We start from the raw sequence: 21,633 nt of genomic DNA, 5'->3' as shown, positions 1-21,633 counted from the left end.
ATACAAGCCATAAAAAATCCTTTTTTATGTATTCCATCCAAATGTAAGGTAATTTTAACTTTAAAAATATAAATTCTCTTTAGTACCATATTTGAAAGAGGTTTAAAACCTTAATTCTAGACATACCCTTAACTGGATTGCCTCCATAGGAGGATACATGTGGTTTATCCACACACAAAAAAATGTAAATGTATGAAAAATACTCTCTTTAACCCATAGGAGTTTGTTTTTTGAATTTTAGACTATTAATATAAGAGACCTGAGAACCAAACTCCTTGCCAAGGCAAGCATGGTCGGTTTGGAGAGGAAGAATGCTCAAGGCATATTGTTTCTTATACCCCAAGGCTATCAGCAAACTGTGTAATTTACAAGTCTGACCTTCATTGATGACAGGATACAAGGTCGGTTAACGAATTAAAGACAACATACACTTATTCTTTCGTTTTCTTTGTACATTCGTTTATAAGGGATACCATAACCTTAGGTGGAATACATCCCTGTATATTGATGTCCGATTGCTATCCTCAACAGATGGCTGTGCATTTTTGTCATTGGACAGTTTGTGGGAGTCCTTCCGAAGGAATGTTGCTGCGATTGATGACAGAAACAGAAGACACGCCACAATAATACTGTGGAATGCATCATATTCAGAAAACAAAAGAGGTTGTTCCCATCTACAAGCTTATCTCCTCTGGCAAGCAGATACTTAGAAAATACAGGCTGCACATCCGGCAATAGTAATGAGATATAATAATTTCTAGCAAAAAAAGAGACAGAAAGAGATATATTTTCCCCTCCTTTTTGAAGTGAAAAAAGAGATAAAGAGGTATATCCAGTGACGAGGGGGAAAAGAAAGCAGAAACACTAGCCAAAGAATTTGTGGTATAAAACGTTATGAGATTAAATGATGATTAGAAGTTTGGAGGTGGATGGTGCAGCGCAACTGATAGTTAGTTTGATAATCCCTTAAAATTTGGGGTATAAACAAGTTCTTACACAAATTTTTCACCCAAAGTTCAGATATGAATTTTCACCTTCATTTCTAAGGACACACTACTGATGAAACAAGAAGGTAGCAATTAAGTCCTAATTAGTTTCTCTGTTGAAATGTTGCATATTTTGCATTCTCACTACAAATAATGTTTAGACCATGTATGTATCATACATTGGAACACAGACAATTTTATAAGGGAAAATACTAAAGATCCATAATTCTTTTGCCAATGAGCTGGCATTATTATTGACACTTGGATAAATGACAGACACCCTTGAATCTTGGCAAATTCTGCTAAGTTCTTTCTGGCTGTGTAGCACATTACTCTTTTATAAAGTTCTTTGACAGTCTCCCCCACCCCCAAAAAAAAATCTGGCTATAGGACATAATGTAGGTCAAGACAGACCCAAGAACAAGTTACAACAAAATCAAAGACATAAGAAAGTCACAAATTTCACTAATAGTGATAAATGCCGCATGGCCAAGAGTTTGCATCTTTCTGTCTCCACGATAATATTTTTGTTTCCTCTCTTTGTAGCAAGCAATATTCATTATTACTAGTTGCTAGTAAACATGCATATTAATTACTCACTTTAATGAACAGGGACATGAAACATGACACTCAAATGCATTAAATATTTTACCAAAGTAACAATTAAAAGCAAACAATATCATCAGCTCTAGAAATAATATTTCATTAGCAATGAAATTATCACCTTGCAGACATGAAAGCCATCCCAAAAAATACAGCCTTAACAGATTGCTTCTGTCCCGCATAATCAAATGCCAATGGCAGCATTTCATGAAGGGTCAGAAAAGCCATAACTCCACCAACTGCAATCATCATACAACAAATCTGCATAATAACATAAATGTTGACACCCTAATTGTGACATCTAGAAGCTGTATTATGGCAAACCTGATCCAAGTAAGCCTTCCAGAATCTCGGGACTTAAGCTGCTAGGGAATAGATAGGCTACAGTGAAAGAAAAGAAATCATTACAGTAAGTTCAACTTAGTAATTTACACATATCTAAGAAATCCTGAGTGTCAAAAAACTAATGAATTTATATAACTAAGCATAAAAACTACTCTGGAGTAGAGAGGGAAAGAGAGAATCAATGGGCAAGCTTGAAATAGGCACGCATACCTCACCAGACCTTAATATTGAAGCATGTCATGCTTCATCATTGTTATGATACCAAATTACCACTAATTCTTGTTTTCTGCTGCTTTGAAAAGAAAAGAAAACTCTATTGAGCAAAGCAACATAAAGCAGATGATTTACCTACTATTATAACACCCAGGGGTTCGGCAAAGCCAGAAAGCGTTGCCAATTTGAATGCCTTCCATTTACTAAGATACATCCAGAAACATAAAAAAGTTATAGTTATAATTGGAATACGTAATTATTGACATAATTTCATTTCACATAACATAAAACATGATTTAAGGTTAATTAATAATTCCAGAATTCCAGTGGTATTATACAACAAAAGAATGACATCAAGCATGTGAAAAATTGCAAATGAACATATCATTGCATCCTTTCACTAGAATTTCATAAGTATCTAGTTTGATTTGTATAGATAACAGCATTCAAATCCAAAAACAGGCTCAAAAAAATAAAATAAAAGGTTTTGTCTCACATAATAGCCATTAACACAAACCAACCAAGTCATCATCTTTGTTCCCACCATCACATGCTGCTACCACTACTGGTTTTGTGATTTTTTTTTTTGGGGGGGGGGGAGGGAATCACCCTTAAATGGTGATCATGTGCATCAGAAACCTTTTACAGCACAAACTATTTAGAAAATAATTCCAATATCACCTACTCAGTGCCACTGAGAATATATTTCCCACAATCAGTCTGTTTTTTCATATAAATTCATTGTTGAGTTCACTATTTCATATGCATATTTCAGCCCGTGCAACAATTGACCATAAACTCTTTACACTTCAATACATATATGTCACTTGTCAGTTGGAAGTGCTACAAAAAAGCAAAACCAAGAGGAGCCCTTAAAAGTTTTTACCTTTGTGTCGCAAAATAAACAGGAAGTGCAACAGCAACACCCTAGAAAACAGAAGATTGTTAAAATTACAAAAAGAGCTATTTAGCATTTTTTTTAAACGTGTTTTCAGAAAATAATGTGGATAGAATAAAAAAAAAACTTGTGTAACTCAAAATATTGAACAATAAAAAATTAAAATAAAATACAGAGACACGAAAGCATCAAGTATTATAAGGAACAGTGGTTTCCCTTCATTACTAATTGCACCACTCAAATATAACTATAGCATCTAGAGTAAACAGATTCCATCATAAGATGAAAATGTGTACCTCTGGGATATTGTGCAGAGCAATGGCCAACGCTAAGTTAAGGCCAACACGGAGTCCCTATTAAAAAAAAGCATGTCATAAACATCAAATCGAAGTGGCATTAACAAGCATATCGGTGTAAATATAAGTACTCCTTCAACAATTAATGACAAAAGTGTTAGATCCATATGCATATCAATAGGTTCTTGGGTACCTTCATGGATCCAAGGAATACTGCCATTCCTTCCGGAAAATTGTGTAAACTTATACCTAGGAAAAGAACAAAAAAGGAAAATAAAATAAATAAAAATTAAAGAAACAGTGAACAAAAGGAAAAATAGAAAATGAGAATTGAAGTTCTTAATCTCGTTCAAGCCTTTGATTACCCAAACTCCTAGAAAATTCAAAAGAAATTTAATTTTCAAATTCCTCTAATATTCTTATAATCTTTTGTTCCAAAAAGAACTACAATGTAAGAAAAACGTTAGGTTTGAAAGTACACAGATAGTCATACCTACGGCTGTAATAATTCCACTGAATAAAACTTGTCTGCGATGTTTTTTCATAATATCCTTGCTTCCTTCATCCCCATTTTTCTATTCAAGCATGTCATCAGTCATATTTATCAAAATTTATATCAATGCAGTACATAACATAGCTGCTCCAATGCCACTTTGCAAATGCAACAATTCAGAGGTAACAGTTATTTGCAAGAAACAAGTTCATTCAAAACCTTTCTACTCTTCACATCTGAAGTGGGAGCAAGTGTTGGCTCGGGGATAAAATTGGTAACAACAGCAAAGAATATTACACCAGCGAAAAACTACACGAAAAATGAGAAGATAGAACATTTTGGTCAGAACTAACAAGAAAGTAAAACATTGCTGTCAGTTGACTTTATGATTGCTGAAGTTCACAGCCTTACCCAAAGGTTGCCTTTCAAGAATCCTAGTGAGTTCAAAGCATTATGAGCAAGATCGAAGAATGATATGCTCAGCATCAAACCACCAGCAAAACCCTTCATTCAGAAAGCAAACTCAAGCAATCAAATAAACAAATAGACCCAAAAAAATAAAAAATAAAAAATAAAATAAAAGAGGTCTTGACAAACGAAAACCACCTGTAATAACCCAAGCATCTTCAAATTGGGAGCTGGATTAATAATAACAAAAAGTGCACCTGTTTCACATTGACAACAACTTAAAGTTCAGTTACAAACAAATAAAAGCTCAATAGAAATATAATATAATAATTAAAAAAAAAACACTAGTGATAAAATTTCTAATGTTAAGATTTTGGGGGAGCAAGCAAAGGTATCAATTTCTTTCCATATGAGCCGGAGCTGGTAAAGCAAGTTATCATGGTAAGCAACTAGATAGGGTTCAAATTATAATGGAAATAGTGTGTGTACGAAGCAGCATGGTCTAAATTGAAATTGAAAACACAAGATGCGATAACAACATTCAAGTTATGTACGTACCGAGGGAAGTGCTCAAGCCACCAACCAGTGAAAGAGCAAGAGCTACCGTCACCTGAGAGTCCATTCCTCAACAATGTTAGGTTAGGGTTATCTTCGATTACGGGACCTAGACGCAAATCACTAGCAATTCTTATGTTTTAATTTCGAAAACCAGAAGCCGATGATAGATGCAGAACGAGGAGTAAGGAAATATATATATTTATATTTTTTCCGTTTTTTGTTGGCAGGCGTAGCCTATTATTTTTAGGTAGAAGATAGCTGGATAAAAAAAAAACGCAGAAGACTAATATTTAATTAACAGAAATGTCATTGTTCACGAAAAAATTAGACCAAAATTATCACTAATTTCTAATAATTAATTCTAGTTGGAAAGAGACGCATGCGTAGTTGTTACTGCTAAATTATTTTGTTACAAAAATGTAAGGATAGAACGCGGAAGATATTGTAACAATTAATTAATGTTAGTGTGTTACTATAAATATTATTGTCAATTAATTTTATCGTTAGATCGATTATGTTGATCTAACGGTTATATTTATTTTTATCTTTGGTTATAATTCTCTCTATTTAATACTTTATATTTATTTCTATCTTTGTATGGTTATAATTTTCATATTTAATATTTTCACATTAAATATAGAGAATCATAATCATACAAAGATGAAAATAAATATAATTGTTGAATCGATCTAACTGTGAAATTGATTGATAATAACATTGATAGTGACACTTTATCCGAATAGTGTTTAGTAATTTTCTTTAATTAATTTTACAAGTGCGTGGATATAAAGCGAGTGAGGGAATTTTAATATATTATGATCCTCCCTTCTGCCGGCGAGATATTTTTATGTACACAAAATGGCATAATTCATGTCACTCAATGAGTACTAATTTTTTATTTAAAAAAAATACATGGAAACGAATACCTTTTTAAAGAGGGACTCAAAATGCCATATGCGTAAAATATACATATATATGTACACCGAGACCGTCTCGGCGAGACGCACAGATGTATGTTGTGGAGATACATGTTACTGGTGATTTCCTTTGGTTACTTTTGTGAAAAATTAGCAAACGGAACATTTTGGAGTTCAGAATTTCAAAATTTCCCAATCGTAATCTGATTTAAAGTTTGAACATTAGGCAAGTTCTAGTTAAGCTTCAGAGGCCAGAGCAGTGCATCATCAGTTTTTTAACTATTAGGCTCTCGTATGATCGTCTCTTGGACACTATGGTTATATGACACATCATTTATCTGGGTTTGAATTTTATTCTAAAGAATCAATTCAACTCAAAAATTTAAAGCTGTTAAGTGAAGGCCTGTGCATGGTTAGATCTTCACCTTCAACTTTTTTTTTTGTAGAATTTCTTAGTACTGAGTCTGTGTATTATCCACCCTCCATCCAGTGAACTTTCGTATGAGAGGATATATTAAAGAAATATATAAATCTCACCACCCCCTATTTTTTTCTTTTGAAATTTTCTTAGGATAGTTTCTGTGCATTGTCTATTCTTTAAGTTCAATGAACTCTCTTATGTGAAAAGACGTGTTAAAGAATAATATAAACCTATAGTAGTTCTTGTTCTTTCAACAAGAGGGTGCTAATATTCCAAAAACAAATTATATGATAAAAGCCAAGAATTTAGACAAAGTGAAATCCCTGGCAACTAATGTTTTACATGAGTTTTGCTCAATATACGCCTTTCCAGCGGTTTAATCAGTCAATAATGAAGTTCGTTCCGTGCCCTGGGGTACATTGGAATCTTGTTAGTTGTATAAGGAACAAAACTGACTTTTACAGCCTCACATTTGTACCAAGTGATAACCATTTCATATCCGAATTTGTAAATCAGAACATCTGCAAATTAAATTATAAATTTGTAATCATTTTTCTAACAGGCTTGTTGAGTCAGAGCATATCATTAGAAACATCAAGGATTGAAGAATGTAGTACCGAAGCTAAACTAATTTATACATTACCCACGTCTTCGTATTTCTTCTTAACACCATTGTTTTCAGTTCCAGTTTAATTTCATAAAAGATTGGTTGTTTTAAGCAGAAAAGGGACACTTGTGGTTCAATAACAATGAGGACAAGCAGAGAAACAAAACTGGCTGGAGTCATTCTCCATGCTCTTGAGTCTTGACGCGTCTTTCCTATCTTATTATTAACATAATAATATTCATATTCTTTATTTTTTTAAACACTCATTTAGATCATTACACTTTGTAGCACACCATATGGACAACGCCACATAAAAATATTATATAATTCATAATGTTCTGCACAAATAGACAATGTAGTGAATCACACCCTAACCAACAATTAGGAAAAAATTGAAGATAATACAATAATAATGAAATCAACAGAAGAAATAAATAATGCCATAACCTCAACCGGCCTCAAATGTACTCACCAATCACCAATTACTACCTCCCATTTAAAATGAACAAATAAGAAAAACATAATCTAAAAATAAATAAAAAAATAAAAAAAAGACTGTAGGTATGTTTGTCTATGAGATTTAATGAAAGAGAAGGGCAATGAGAGAGAAGAGCAGAGAGGAGCAAACAAATGCCCCAGAATAAGTCACCAAAAACCCAGCTCCAGCGTTCACTGTGGGTGCTGGCGCTGGTGCGGCTTGAGTGAACTCGCCACCCTGTGCCATTGCCTCAGCACCCAACAGAAGCCCCACAACGAAGACCATGAAGAATATTGCTCTGCTCAAGTTCCTGTTAATGTGTGCCATTTTTCACGGACACAGATATGCAAGTACAGGTCAGGAAGCAAGGTAATAAGTATCTTGTGATGTTGGATGAGACGAATCCTCGGCAATTTATAGGCTCCACCTTACTGCTATTATTCTTTTAAAAATAATAAATTGAGTAAAATAGCTTTTGGCTCAATAAATATTATGAGTCCAATTTAATTTTTTAGAGAGAAAAAAAATCAATATATGATTTTTATAAAATTTAAAATAAACTTAGTTAGTTAAAATTGTGATTCTTTTGAAATTTAAAGAAAACCTACATTAGTTTCTCAAAAAATTAACATGAATCTAATTTAAATTTTACATGAACTACAAATTGACTTATTTTTTTTAAAGAATTAAATTGAATCCGGTAACATTATAGAATGCATAAAAAGTAATTTATTCTAATAAATATTTTCTATCTGTACAATTTTCTTAAAAGAAATTTAATCATTTCAGTGTATATTTTAATATATATATATGTTCTTAATGCTTTAAGGTGGTGTTTGGCTGGGGTCTTTCCAAAAATTTTCTAGGTAAGTGAGACGAGGATTCCAGAATAGAAGTGTTTGGTTGAATAGATTCAGGCAAAAAGCTAGCCATCCAAAATGCATAACTTTTTCAATTTAAAATTTAAATAGAAAATAACAGCTTTCGGTACTGTTTGAAAAGCATTTTCGTACGTGGTTTTTTTTGTAAAACCACGGCTAAACCACTGTTTGCAAATGCAATATGTAACCAGTATACCCTTTGAAAACAAAAGAGAGATGATACGATGCCAAGCTTGTGGAAGACGCCGCCAACAACTTCGCCAGAGGACATTACACCGTCGGCAAGGAGATCGTAGATCTGTGCTTAGATCGTGTCAGAAAGTTAGCTGATAACTGCACAGGCTTGCAAGGGTTTCTTGTCTTCAGCGTCGTCGGTGGCGGCACTGGCTCTAGTCTCGGCTCACTCTTGTTGGAACGCTTATCCGTCGATTACGGCAAGAAATCGAAGCTCGATTTCACCATTTACCCTTCGCCACAGGTTTCAACGGCGGTTGTTGAGCCATATAACAGTGTTCTCTCCACTCATTCGCTGCTTGAGCACACCGATGTGGCTGTGCTCTTGGACAATGAAGCGATCTATGATATTTGTAGGAGGTCGCTTGATATTGAGAGGCCTACTTATACCAATTTGAATAGGTTGATTTCTCATATCATTTCATCTTTGACAACCTCGTTGAGGTTTGATGGTGCTATTAATGTTGATATTACTGAGTTCCAGACTAATCTTGTGCCTTATCCTCGAATTCATTTCATGCTTTACTCTTATGCACCTGTTATCTCTGCTGCCAAGGCATACCATGACCTGAGATGTCAATGAGTCAATTAAACAGATAGCTTAATCAATTAAAAAGTTTTCTTGGTTATCAAAAAAAAAAAAATTAAATACAGGGTTATTTTGTAAAACCAACTTATTTTTCCATCTATATTTTATCTACAACCAAACATAGATTTCATAAAAGTTACCTAATTTTCTCAATAAAATTTTTTCCAACCAAATAATTTTTTTTACATTTTCCTACCTATCTCACTTTTCAACCATTTTCCTATCTATAACATTTTTCTATTATTCATAAAATTTCTCCTCAACCAAACGCCTCATAAAATAGGACTGTTGGAGTGGTACCCGTGCACTCAAGAACCAGGTCATCTCTGCTCTCCTTTTGTTGTTTTGTTTCGTTGTTCTTGTCTTGTCCTTGCATGGGGCGATTCAAGCAGGCTTCAAACGGCTATGCGGGATAAATTCTGGTGCCATCCTGCCTATGTTTGTATATTGAGATCAGTTTTGATTACCTTTCAAATGCATCTATACAGTCAATCACAAATGCTTCTAGATCATCAAGCGATCAAAACCATACATAATAGGGGGTTTACATTTATCATTTAACATGATCACAAAAATTTTTCTACACACATAATATTTTGTGGGGCCCGTATATTTTGAAGAAAAAAAATTACAGCACGCAAAACGAATCTCTATAATATAACACTATCATTTTTTCTACAACATAACTCTTATAAAACTCTACGTAATATCCTAATCTCAAATTAGAAAAATGCTGGTTAGACATTAGCCATTAGCCATTAGCCATGCACTTTCATCTTTCGTAATCATTAATAAAATGATGCAATGAATATTATCTAAGTGTTCATTTTCTGTGCAACCAGAATATTTACTTTTTTTTATCAATAGGGAAAAAATATGAGATTTGAATGAAAATAATTATAAAGTAAAAATATATTTTTTCATATTTGATAAAAAAATGTATCGAATATTCAGCATAATGAGAGTATTGAAAATATTTTCATGTTTAGTATTGTTATTTAAATAATAAATAAGAACGTATTATGTTAACAATTGAGTACACACGATGACCTGTATAATGCAGTACTTAATTTGTCAAACTCTCTTTTAAAGTTATAATGCTTCAAACAAAACTAGTGAGAATTTTAGGGGTAATAATTAGATAGAATAAAATGATTAAAATTACTTAATTGTCCAATTCATTTTGTGAAAATTTCTTGACTATAAAATTCTAAGCATCTAACATTTTTTCATCTAATAGGACATTAGTCATTTGATATTGGCTCTACACGAAGTTGAGTTATATTAGGGTAGAAAAACTCTTGTACGAATTTAGTATACTTGAGTTCAAGGCTGAACCTATATGGAGTGTATATAGCTCTATACAGATAAAATAATGTTGAAGAAATGTGACTAGGTTTTTTCTTGGGTTTAGTTTATGGGTTAATAGATCTTTGGTTTAGAAATTTTTGGACTATGATTGGGGAAAGACCCAAATAGGTAGAAGAAAATTAATATATTAGATTGGTGTACATCAATAAATCCGAAAACCGATCCAATTCAATTAAAATTTGCGATTTTTTTTCGATTTTTGATTTTTGATTTTTCGGTTCAGTCACCGCAGTTTGAATCGGTTGATGAACACCCCTAACATATACAAGACTATAAGCATAAGTCGTCTTTTCCGGAAGTTGGCAACACATTTCTGCCTAATCATTGATTTGTAGTAGGGTAATTAAGACATAAGGGATGAACTTGTTTAATGTTCTATAAATTTATCCCTGGTCCTGAATGTCCGGGGATCAGGCATATACATAGATGGCAGACTTGTTTCAGACTAGTGTTTGCGATTTGGTGATGAAATAAAGCACAAAGACGTTAATTAAAAACCTTATTAAGTTCAATAAGAACTTTTACTGAACTAGTTTACATATGAGAGCTGGTTTTGTACTATCAGAAAATTATTCTCTAAACTAGAACTAATGTTTATGTACAATGTGCTCTTTGAATTTGTTGTCTATAAATTACTGGCAATGGGCTTCAAATTGTGGAGAAACTTGGACTTAACAATTATAGAATATATAGGCATAAGCAAAGACAAAAGAAGATCATGAGCCAACTTTGATTGTCTGGAGTAATGCTATTAATTGTATTTATATTTTGCCCTCTATTGATGCAGTACGTAGAAGAAGCGAAGCCCTAATTAAATTTCATTCGTCAATTAATATATCTTATATAGCATGATTTTTGGCTTGTTATTAATTTGACCTTTTGACATGAATAACGAAAAATTAGAAGAAAAAAAAAGCAACGTAAATACCCAGGGTGGCTAGCGTGAATCAATTAAGTTTGCGTGCTGATGTTGTCCTGCAATATAAATTTTTGCCCCTTTCATATAAATTTCTGAGTCCGCCAATACTTGAGTTAGGCATGTTATATTAATATAATTTTTACATACCATTTTTCAAATTGAAAATGAGTTTATTAATAGCTTTGGGACAAACTTGTGTTATCTAATGATAAAAACATTAATAGATTAAGTACAATTTGTTGGGGCGACATCTCTCAAATAGTGTGGCGATTTATTCATCAAGTGGATCACGTCAGCTTAGCACTTGGAGGTCAACATGTTGATAGGTTGGCCCAATATACGCTAAAATAGAAAAATGAGATGAAGAGAAGAAGGGATAACACAATTATTTTTTATGTAGAAACCTCCCCTAATGCAAATGAATAAAAATCACGGGACCTAGTTCAGTAAAATCTTCCATTATATGAGAATAATGGGTTTACAATAATTTCTTCCTTAGTAAGCACTAGAGGTACACACTCAATTTTCACCTCACATAAGTGGTATACAAATTTTTTCTCAAAAGGAAGTAAATGTTCTCAAATTTCCCTTATAGAAAAATAAACTCAAAGTGTCTTATAGATGGGGTAGTCTCTTTATTTTCTTCAAGAATCTTCAGTAATTAATGGGGTTGGTTGCATTTATTGGAGTGATTTAGGCATTGAGGCATACACCAATAATTGTCTTGTATGCTAAATCACCAAAACATTGAATTAGGAACGCACCCTAACAAATCTCCCCCTCCTGATTTTATTGACTCATGTTCATCAGCCTGACACTCTTACAACAATCATCTAACTTTCTCGACGACCCCAAGTGTAAGAAATGAAGAGAAAATAACGATGGCAATAAAACAGAGATGAAAATGTATTCTGCCACACTTTTATTGAATCACAAATAATGCCTTTAAATATGCATTTTACATAACTGAAAAGAAAAAAACCAACTCCCACTAATTAAGAGTGGAACTAACGTGCAGATACTGGAAGAGAAAATTTAAGAATACAATTTAAATGCATAAAACAACCTAACTAATTGACTGGTGGCAGATTAGTTTTTCCTAAATTATAGCTGAAACAGTTACCATATTTTGGATCATTTCTCAACACTTCCCTTGATCCAAAATCACACACATCAAGTAAATTCCTCAATTGCTTATGTGTGTCTCTTGCAAGTGGTTTTGTGAGGATATCGGCAATTTGTTCTTCAGTGCTGCAATATTGAAGACTTATCTTTCCTTCAGCAACCAAGTCTCTAATAAAATGCGCCCTTATGTCAATGTGCTTGGTCCTATCGTGTAACACATGATTTGGCGTTATAGCTATTGTTAATTTGTTATCACAATATACTTTTGTTGCTTCCTTTTGCTCCTGTCCAAGACCCTCCAATATTCTTTTTAGCCAAATTGCTTGGCATGTTGTTGCAGTTACTGCCATAAACTCAGCTTCTGGAGATGATAGTGCAACAGTGGCCTGTTTTTTTGAACTCCATGAAACCACTCCAGATCCAAGGTTGAATACATACCATGTAGTGCTTCTACGATCTTCCATGCATCTTGCCCAATCACTATCAGTGTATCCAATAAGGCTACATTGCTTCACTTGCTCATACCATATTCTGAAATCCAAAGTTCCTACTACATATCGAAGAATTCATTTTGCAGCTCCATAATGATGCTTTGAGGGAGTGTGCATGAACCTGGATATTACTCTAACCGAATAAGAGATATCATGCCTAAATAAATGAGACCACCTACCAAGCTTCTGTATTGTTGTATGTTGGCTTCTTCAATACCATAATCCAAGAGCAATTTTTCATTGGTGTGGCAGCTGTTTTGCAACCACTCATATGAAAACTTTTTAATAGATCAGTTGCATACTTCTTATGTGAGACAAAGATGTCATTTGTAAGAACTCGCACCGTTAATTTAGGAAATTAATTAAATAAATACAAGATTAAAGAAATAATTCCATAATTGACCCTAATAATTATGATAAGGCTTAAATAATTATGGTTAGTGAGTAAAAATGCTGAAAGTCGCTTTCCTGACGAAAAGTGTAGATACTGGTTCTGCCTCACGGTATAAATGCGTACTGATGAAGTATCCCAGAAAATTATAATAAGTATGGGAATATTTCTAGAATAATATTTAGGACTAGTAAAACAAGTTTCAAGTGGAAATAATGAGAACTGGTACCAGAACTAATACTGGCTACGTAAAAGCGCGTACCGGAAAGGTGCTGTGAAAAATAAAATAAAAATATTATAAATATTATAAAAGTAGGTTCATAATCATAAGTTTGGGATTAAAATGCTAAGCGTAGATATTAGTGCTAATACTGGGTGTTTAAACTTAAGCCGCCTATATATATGCTCATTTTGCACTAAACCCTAGGTATTCTTTCTGTTGCTAGTGATTTGGAGGCTAACCAGCTCCCATACACTGTTCCATTTCCTTCTCTTCTTCATAGTGTGAGCCAAAAGGCCATTTCTTCCATAGAATCTTCAACTAAACACTTGTGTGAGAGAGAGTTTGCTTGGTGAGTGAGGAGACACTCCATTTCTGAGCTGGTGAGTCTGTGTGAGTGGGAGTTGGGGGCTGACTTTTTGGTGGAAGTGGTGGGAGCCATTTCCTTGGTTGTGGGAGCTTCAAGAGGTGACCTTTGTGAAGAAAGGGCCAACCTTGATACCCATTTTCGTTCATCTTGAAGTCAGTACCATAAGAGCTGAAGTGTGAGCTCCAAGAGCATTCCTTTCTTTGTTTTGAATTGTTGGTAAGCTTCACTAACCTTGATCATGAGTTTCTTTAGTTAAAAATGAAGCCTTGATGCATGTAATAATCCAAAGTTCATAACTTAAGGTTGGGTAAGGTTAAACACACCTAGAAATGCATGTTTAAGCTTCTGGAATCGTTTTGGGATAAATATCTCGCGAAATGCAGAACTGCATTCTGTCGCGAAATATCCGGATATGGTATCCGGATACGGTATCCGGATATGGGGTCTTGCGATATCCGCATATGGATATCCGGATATGACCCCAGCATATATCCGAATATTCTGGGAATTTTGAGACAGTAGTTGTACTGTTCATACAGAATGGCATTTTGGGTTTGTGGACCGATGTTTGGGTAATGTGGACTTCTGTAATAATTAATCTAAGTCAGAATCGAAGTGATTAAGGGCTTATGGCTTTTGGAGAAGCCTAAAGACATGGAACGTAAAAGGAAAGTGTTGTCTTTATGTTCTATGCTTATAGATTATGAGTGTTGATATGATTGTTGGTATAAACAGACTGTGAGAGTGCTGTTTGTGGACCTTGAGCTTGGTTGAACTCTTTTGGATAGTTAGCTTGCAAGGTAAGCTTTCGTGTCCTCGGTTTAGCCATTGTTGGTTCCACCATATCCCATGGGGATGGTTTATATGCATGATGTTATTTTCATGTATTGGTTTTGGAAATGCTATTGAGTTGTTATGTGCAAATGCCTTATGATATGTATGTGATGTTTCGCCTAGACGGTAAGCCTAAGGATGTAACCTTATCCAATATGGTGATCCTGTGGGCAGGTACGGCATGGGCGTGTACTAATGTGGGTAATAGACGTATGTAAATCCTGCATTTCTCTTGCCAGTAGAATAGTTGACTCACATGACATGAATATTTGTTGCATTGCACTGATTTTGGAACTTATATTGTTAAACTGTTTTTAGAACTTATACTGCACATGTAAGTGAGCTTGGGGTGGAGAAATCCTTGAGGACCCCTTGCCTTACTGAGATTTCTGTTTAGAGATCTCACCTCACGTTTGGGGCACCATTTCCAGGTTCAGGTAACTCAGGGGTTGAGACCTCGAGCGACAGAAGGCCGAAGCTTAGCTGATATATATGTTGTTATGATGATATATTTGGATGCTGACATGTCCTTCATTTATTATTATGTTGTTGTTATTGAGACTCTGTTGGGCTTTGTTGCCTTATTTGGTGAGCATGGGGATTGTCCATGCCACATTGACTTGACTATGTTGATTCAGATTCGAGTTGTATAATCGTATCAGGATGATGGTCCGGACTAAGTGTTGTAGCTCCGTGATTTTAGATACTCATAGTTATTTATATATTGAGGTATTTCAGTTAGCTGTCTATTTGCAATTACATACAGGCAATGTTTTGAAAAAGAATTTAATAATCAACTTGGTTAAGGATAATGACGTCATAATTGAAAGTAAAAAGTTATTCCACATTTTTAATTAAGCGTGGCTTAATACGATGACATGTTAACAAACCGGGTATAAACGGGGTGTTACATCATTCTTCACTTGCTTCACTTCTATTCCAAGAAAGTAATGCTGTAAACCAAAATCTGACATTTTAAACCTTTTTTTTCATATTTTCTTGGAATTGTCCAACAATGAGAGTTGATAAGCCCATGTAAATCATACCATCTACGTAAAGACTAACAAATAATATCTCTGTACCTTCCTTTTTAATATAAAGTGTGGGCTCACTTTTGCTTCTATTAAAGTCATTCTCAATGAAGTAAGAATTAATTTTTTCATACCATGTTCTTGGGGCTTGCTTCAATCCATAAAGAGCTTTCTTTAGCCTGGACACTTTATCTTCTTCATTTTGAACAACAAATCCTATAGGTTGCATTATATAAACTTTTTCTCCTAGCTCACCATTAAGAAAGGCTGATTTGACATCAAACTGATACACACTCCAATTTAATTGTGCAGCAAGTGCTAAGAGAATTCTTACCGTTTCAAAGCGTGCAACAGGAGAGAAAGTATCTTCATAATCAACTCCATGTTGTTGAGCATAACCCTTTACCACCAACCTTGCTTTGTGTTTCTGTATACTTCCATATGTATTGTACTTTGTTCTAAACACCCACTTGACTCTAATTTCCTTCTTGCCCTTAGGTAAATCAACCAGCTCCCAAGTTTCATTCCTTTCTATTGCTTCTAATTCTTCTTCCATAGCCTTCTTTCATTCTGTTTTTGTGATTGCTTCCTCAAAGCAATATGGATCAGCTACAAACAAGGCTTGTGATGCTTCATAAATATCTCTCAAAGATCTATAACCTTGTGGCCCTACTTCTTCAAATGAATCTGTAGTCATTCCATTACTTGATGAAGACATTGTTGGTGGGGATATGTCGGAGCTCATTGGGGTGTTGGGTGGATTTTAAAGTAAATTATCACCATTGTTTTGCTCTTCTTCAGCATTGGATTGCTCTTCTTCTATGGCCAATTCTTCAAGATGAATGCCTCCCTTATTATCTTCTCTCCATGTCCATCATCTTTCCTCATTGAATATCACATTTCTACTAATAATGATCTTTCCATTCAAGGGATTATAAAGCCGATAAGCTTTAGAGCTAGTTGAATAACCAACAAAGACATATTTTATGACTTTTGCATCAAGTTTTGACTGTCTTGAATTACTTTTAAATCTTCCATCATATTGAATTACTTTTAAATCTTCTCAATGTACTTATCTTGAGTTAGTCACAACAACTTGTTTTGACTGTCTCTTATAATTTTGATTCCAATGATCTGTTTTGCAGTTCCGTAAGAAATGTGCTCAACGTCTTCTTCAGGGTGACTATCTTCATCTTATTTTGCCCTATAATCAACATATCGTCGACATATAAAAATAAAATCAGAAAGTCTCTGGCCTCATACTTCTTAATGAATACGCAGTGGTTGACCTCTATATTTATGAACTTATGCTTGGTCATAAAGGATTCAAACTTCTTATACCACCGTCGAGGGGCTTGTTTCAAGCCATAAAGGCTCTTATGACGGCCTCAATCTAGAATGATTTTGGTAACCCTGCATGCGAAAGCATACTTTAGACTCTTTCCTCTATAGTCCAATTTATCCTCTCAGCTACGTCATTCAACTGTGGTGTTTTTTATTCGGGGGATCTTCTCAAGTCTTATTCCTATCGATCTACAGTAAACATCAAATGAGCAGCAATATTCACCATCTCACTTGCCATTAGGACATGAAATTATTTGAAGGCTTGATTATGCCAATGAGACATGAATTTGGAAAAGATGATTCGCTTCAAGAGTTGTGGTCCTCTATTTATAGCCTTGTAAGAAGGTGAAGATTCCCTTTCAGCGAGGAAAGTGTAATTTCATAATCGTTTTTAGTATTGTGGGCCCCATAATAATGAAATGCCTTGTGACCCCTGATTTAAAACAGCTCATAAGGGCATGGAATGTGTGAGGGGTACATGTGTATTGAAGGACCAAGTGTCTTCAAGTGTTTAAGTGTTTTTGATTTTATGGGACAACTATTTGAGATGATGGGACAAGGCCATCCAAACGGTTCAAAACAGATACAATTAATTCTCATGTTAAGAAAAAGGTTAGGGCGTGTGCTCCTTGTTACGAATTTGCATCACTTAAAAGATAATGGTTGTTTAGTTAACAAGCATCAACACTATTCATTACGTGTTAAGCCTGCCTCTTTACATCACCAAATAGTACTCACGATAATGAAGACATAAAAATTTACTTTACCTTTGTCAAACTACCTATAAAACCATATCCCCACTCAATCCAAAACAATATAATGGTGAGCCAAGGAAATTAATTTGAGTTGATGAGAGGCAGGATTTTTGGGTTGAAGAAAATAATGCTTAGAGGTAAATTTCTTGTTGAAAATTTATATGTGTGAATAAAGCTTCACATTGGTGTGTTTACGATGAACAAAATCTAAATTAAATATGCATTTATTCCTTCTAAATATAGCGTCTTTTTTTTTTTTTTTTGTCTCTTTAAATATAGTAACTTTTAGTTGTAGTCCATCATTTCTTAGTTTAATGTCCAATCAACACTTTTTTTGTTGTTGTTGGAAACATATCCCAATTAACTTTGAGGCGAGTAGTTCGGCTTTTTGACCCTTATGCCCCTTAATTAATAATTAATTACCAAATTGCCCCTCATTCAAAACTATTTCGAAAATTTACCCTCCCCAACAAACATAACACCAATCTGCCCCTGTTTGACCGTTGACCACGAAGCCTACCCGGGTACACCATTACCTACCCGGGTAAATTTTGAAACTTTTTATCTACCCGAGTATGTAGGGATGTACCCGGGTAGAGTTCTTGAATCTGGGAAAATGTTTGAATTATTTACCCGGGTACGGAGCAGTGTACCCGGGTAAATCGCGTCCAGAAACCCCAATATGTATGGGTTTCGGCCATTGTTGCGAGGTATAGGGTTTTTGAAACCCCAAAATCTTTCTCTCTTACCCTCTCTAATCCGAAACATCACACATATTTCATCTCATCATTTCAGAAAGCTGAATCTTGGTGGGACATTGAGATTACATCTCCACACTCCCATTTTGTGCTAAAAAATCCGAACCAACCTCCAAACCCAAAACCTAGATCTAATTTTTGTGTGAAAGATGAGTTCAAGTCCAAACATGGTTCCTATAGTTGTTTACTACAATGGGAGGCATTTTGAAGGTCCGAACGGTGTCCGATTTGAAGGAAAAACAAAAACGATGAAAATCAAAGTGGGCACTACATGCAATGAACTGAAGGAGAGAATTCTTCAAAAAATGGGGTCAGAAGGCATACATTCCATCCACCGCATGATAGCCAGGTTAGAGACTGTAGTGGATATGGATACAATATACTACATTGGAAACGATATAAATGATGATGAAGATGTGGAGTTCGTAACAGATGCGTTTGTTGAATGGAAAGTATTAAAATATATTGAGATATATGTTGAATCAAGGCCTAGCACAGGATCATAGACAGTTGGATCATAGACCCTTCTTTGCCACTTCATACTGTAAATAATTTCTGAGCTCATCCCTATTGACTTTGTTGTTGTTCCTCCAGGTGAGAGGTTGGATGATTGGTCCTGGTTTCTTAGCCTTTTACGTTTTCATGTCACACATAGGCATGGTATTTGTCTAATATCCGATCGTCATCGAAGCATCATAAGGGCGGTGAAAGACCACGGAGGGTGGCAGCCTCCATATGCTTATCATGTATTTTGTCTACGTCACATCGGAAGCAACTTCAATACCCGTTTTAGGAATGTGGAATTGAAGAAAACGTTGATGAAATTAGGTAATGTACGGTATAATTACTCACATTTTCAACCATTTGAAGAAAACGTTGATGAAATTCACTAACCAATGCATATGTCATCGTTTTTTGCAGGGTACACATGTTCAAAGATAAATTTCGACATTAGGTACAAGGAATTTATCGAGAACAATCCTGAAGTTGCTTCATGGTTGGATGCGATTCCGAAAGAGCAATGGTGCAGGTCGTATGATGAGACAGGACGTAGGTTTGGTCATATGACAACTAACCTATCTGAGTGTGTGAATAAGGTGCTTCGTGGAGCACGAAATCTGCCTATATCTGCATTGGTCAAGATGACATTCAGTAGACTCGTTGAGTATTTCGTCAAGAGACGTGAAGGGATTGAAAAAGATATCTCACAAGGTTGGATAATTTCAAAGAAGGTTGAGGCAGCGTTGCAAAAAAATGATGAATTGGCTGGCACTTATCGTGTGAGGATATATGATAGTGACCTGTTATTGTTTGAGGTTGAGGATGCCTACAATCAATCTACACACGAGGTCGGTGACATCATGAGAGTGGACTTAATCAATCGTACATGTCAGTGTGGTAGGTTTACAGCAAGGAGGTATCCCTGCAGTCATGTATTAGCAGTTTGCAAGGTAGCCAAGCTAAACCATTATGATTATGTGGATCATGTTTTCAAAATTCCAACCATTGCTAAAGTATATGCTGCACACTGGTTTCCTATTGGCAATGAATTGTTGATTCCATCCGTTGTTGGGCCTACTGTAATTCCGGATGCTCAGTTGGTACGTGCAAAAGGAAGACCAAAGTCTTCAAGGATTCAGAATGAGATGGATTGGGTTGAGTCTCAACCCTCTAGCAGTCAGAGCAGATGTAAGCATTGCAAGCAAGTTGGACATAACATTCGTACATGTCCATTGAGACTAAGACAAGCATGATTACGTATTGTTTTTGTGTAGTACTTTGTTTTGTAATGACAATCACTTTACGTATTGTTTTGTTTCCTTGTACCCTAAACTTTATCTTGTATTAGTTATGTATTGTGTTGTTGAAATGTATTGTTGAACTGTATTCTTGTGTTGTTGAAATGTATTGTTGAAATGTATCCGTTAAGTTTAGCGAGTCACTCGTTCCGTATTGTGCAATCCGAATGTCTACCATACCCATTTACCCCTTCCCCGAGTCAGTTAAGGTTATTGTATTACACATCAATTACCAAGATGCTAACAAAATGGATTGAACAGCACCTGCTGCTGCATCTGCAACTGGTCTACCCGGGTAACTCGTAATGATATACCCGAGTACATCTTACCCGGGTAGACTATTCGTGGTACCCGGGTAGACCAGTTGCAGATGCTGTTGCAGATGCTGTTTTGGCAATTTTTGTTGCATTTTGGTAATTGTTGTGCAATACCTACATACGGTATGACTTGGGGGTGGATTGATTTCGTAGAAATAGGATGCAGTAATCAAGATGTGCGCCAATCAAAGTTGAAAATGAATAATAAACTACTTTGGGTTTAATTGATTTCCAAATTAATTATGACAATATTAATGCAAGGTCCCATACTAATGCATAGAACCAACAAGTCTGAACGTGCGCAAAACGAAAATTTCATTCATTCAAATTTTGAACATCCAGTACAAAAACATCCATGCAATGTAGGTAAAGTTCCTAAATGTACCAAAATGACTACATTACATCAAACTAAATCAATGATATGAAACCCTATGGACACACTAATCCGATGCCGTGTCCTCCCCATTCTCTTCATCCGATTGTGTGTCATCCCCATTGTCATCATCCTCCTCCTCCTCCTCCTCCTGAGTATGGGCACCCTCGCCAATTAAACCCTCCAAGCGTGAAACCCTTGTGTCCAACCGTGCAACCCTTGTGTCCATCTGGTTTCGCCACTTGCTCGTGCTCTGTCTATATCCTCTAAAGTCAGTAGTCAGATCATATAAGGATGCCATGACATGATCAAGTGTCCATCCACCCTCAGGAGGAGCTGGTGGTCGCCGACTGCGGGTGGGACGTGTCGGTCTGACATCAACCTCAGCAACGCCATCATCATCGTCATCATCATCAAGGCCTACATCATAAACCATGAAAAACAAACTTCAATACCACATTAAAAATTAAACAACACATAATTGCATAAACTCATAAAGACCAACACATCACCTGCAGGTGCATCCTCCATCTCAGCATCGTGGTGGAATGGGATCTCAGGTGGTTCTGGTGCCTTCTTCCACGTCCAGATACCCGCTCTGTTCGGTA

The 21,633-nt window shown here is 35.3% G+C and overlaps 4 protein-coding genes across 4 annotated transcripts; 2 read left to right on the top strand and 2 right to left on the bottom strand.

Annotated features, from left to right (window-relative positions):
• Positions 1-227: 227 nt before the first annotated feature.
• On the bottom strand, positions 228-4,956 carry LOC133307371 (zinc transporter ZTP29). Its single transcript, XM_061507872.1, has 12 exons — positions 4,801-4,956; positions 4,441-4,499; positions 4,246-4,338; positions 4,054-4,143; positions 3,835-3,916; positions 3,535-3,590; positions 3,342-3,398; positions 3,034-3,074; positions 2,283-2,350; positions 1,914-1,970; positions 1,711-1,828; positions 228-720 (listed from the first exon to the last, which is right to left on the bottom strand). Exons 1-12 carry the CDS (start codon positions 4,862-4,864, stop codon positions 675-677), a joined length of 831 nt encoding a protein of 276 aa, XP_061363856.1. The 5' UTR covers positions 4,865-4,956; the 3' UTR covers positions 228-674.
• Positions 4,957-7,567: 2,611 nt separating this feature from the next.
• Positions 7,568-8,921, top strand: LOC133307364 (tubulin alpha-2 chain-like). The gene is made up of 2 exons (XM_061507867.1): positions 7,568-7,592; positions 8,347-8,921. Exons 1-2 carry the CDS (start codon positions 7,568-7,570, stop codon positions 8,919-8,921), a joined length of 600 nt encoding a protein of 199 aa, XP_061363851.1.
• Positions 8,922-19,164: 10,243 nt separating this feature from the next.
• LOC133307363 (uncharacterized) lies at positions 19,165-20,811 on the top strand. The gene is made up of 3 exons (XM_061507865.1): positions 19,165-19,364; positions 19,458-19,987; positions 20,806-20,811. Exons 1-3 carry the CDS (start codon positions 19,355-19,357, stop codon positions 20,809-20,811), a joined length of 546 nt encoding a protein of 181 aa, XP_061363849.1. The 5' UTR covers positions 19,165-19,354.
• A 188-nt stretch (positions 20,812-20,999) lies between these two features.
• Positions 21,000-21,633, bottom strand: LOC133307358 (uncharacterized). Its single transcript, XM_061507862.1, has 2 exons — positions 21,538-21,633; positions 21,000-21,445 (listed from the first exon to the last, which is right to left on the bottom strand). Exons 1-2 carry the CDS (start codon positions 21,554-21,556, stop codon positions 21,093-21,095), a joined length of 372 nt encoding a protein of 123 aa, XP_061363846.1. The 5' UTR covers positions 21,557-21,633; the 3' UTR covers positions 21,000-21,092.

This window comes from Gastrolobium bilobum, unplaced genomic scaffold (genome assembly GCF_033153095.1).
Source record: "Gastrolobium bilobum isolate Gb01-03AN ecotype WA unplaced genomic scaffold, APGP_CSIRO_Gbil_v1 utg713, whole genome shotgun sequence".
In the NCBI taxonomy this organism is placed as follows: Eukaryota; Viridiplantae; Streptophyta; class Magnoliopsida; order Fabales; family Fabaceae; genus Gastrolobium; species Gastrolobium bilobum.
The sequence above is the reverse complement of the archived record's forward strand: the minus strand, read 5'-3'. Positions and strand labels throughout refer to the sequence as shown.

What these genes read in the sequence shown, in the direction of transcription:
- LOC133307371 (XM_061507872.1), bottom strand. Translation starts at nt 4,864, where the DNA reads ATGGACTCTCAGGTGACGGTAGCTCTTGCTCTTTCACTGGTTGGTGGC. An exon ending in TATTCCTTGGATCCATGAAG is followed by an intron (nt 3,399 to 3,534) that starts GTACCCAAGAAC and finishes TTTTTTTAATAG; the next exon opens with GGACTCCGTGTTGGCCTTAA. An exon ending in ATGGCTTTCATGTCTGCAAG is followed by an intron (nt 721 to 1,710) that starts GTGATAATTTCA and finishes CCGGATGTGCAG; the next exon opens with CCTGTATTTTCTAAGTATCT.
- LOC133307364 (XM_061507867.1), top strand. Translation starts at nt 7,568, where the DNA reads ATGCAAGTACAGGTCAGGAAGCAAG. An exon ending in AGTACAGGTCAGGAAGCAAG is followed by an intron (nt 7,593 to 8,346) that starts GTAATAAGTATC and finishes AGCTTGTGGAAG; the next exon opens with ACGCCGCCAACAACTTCGCC.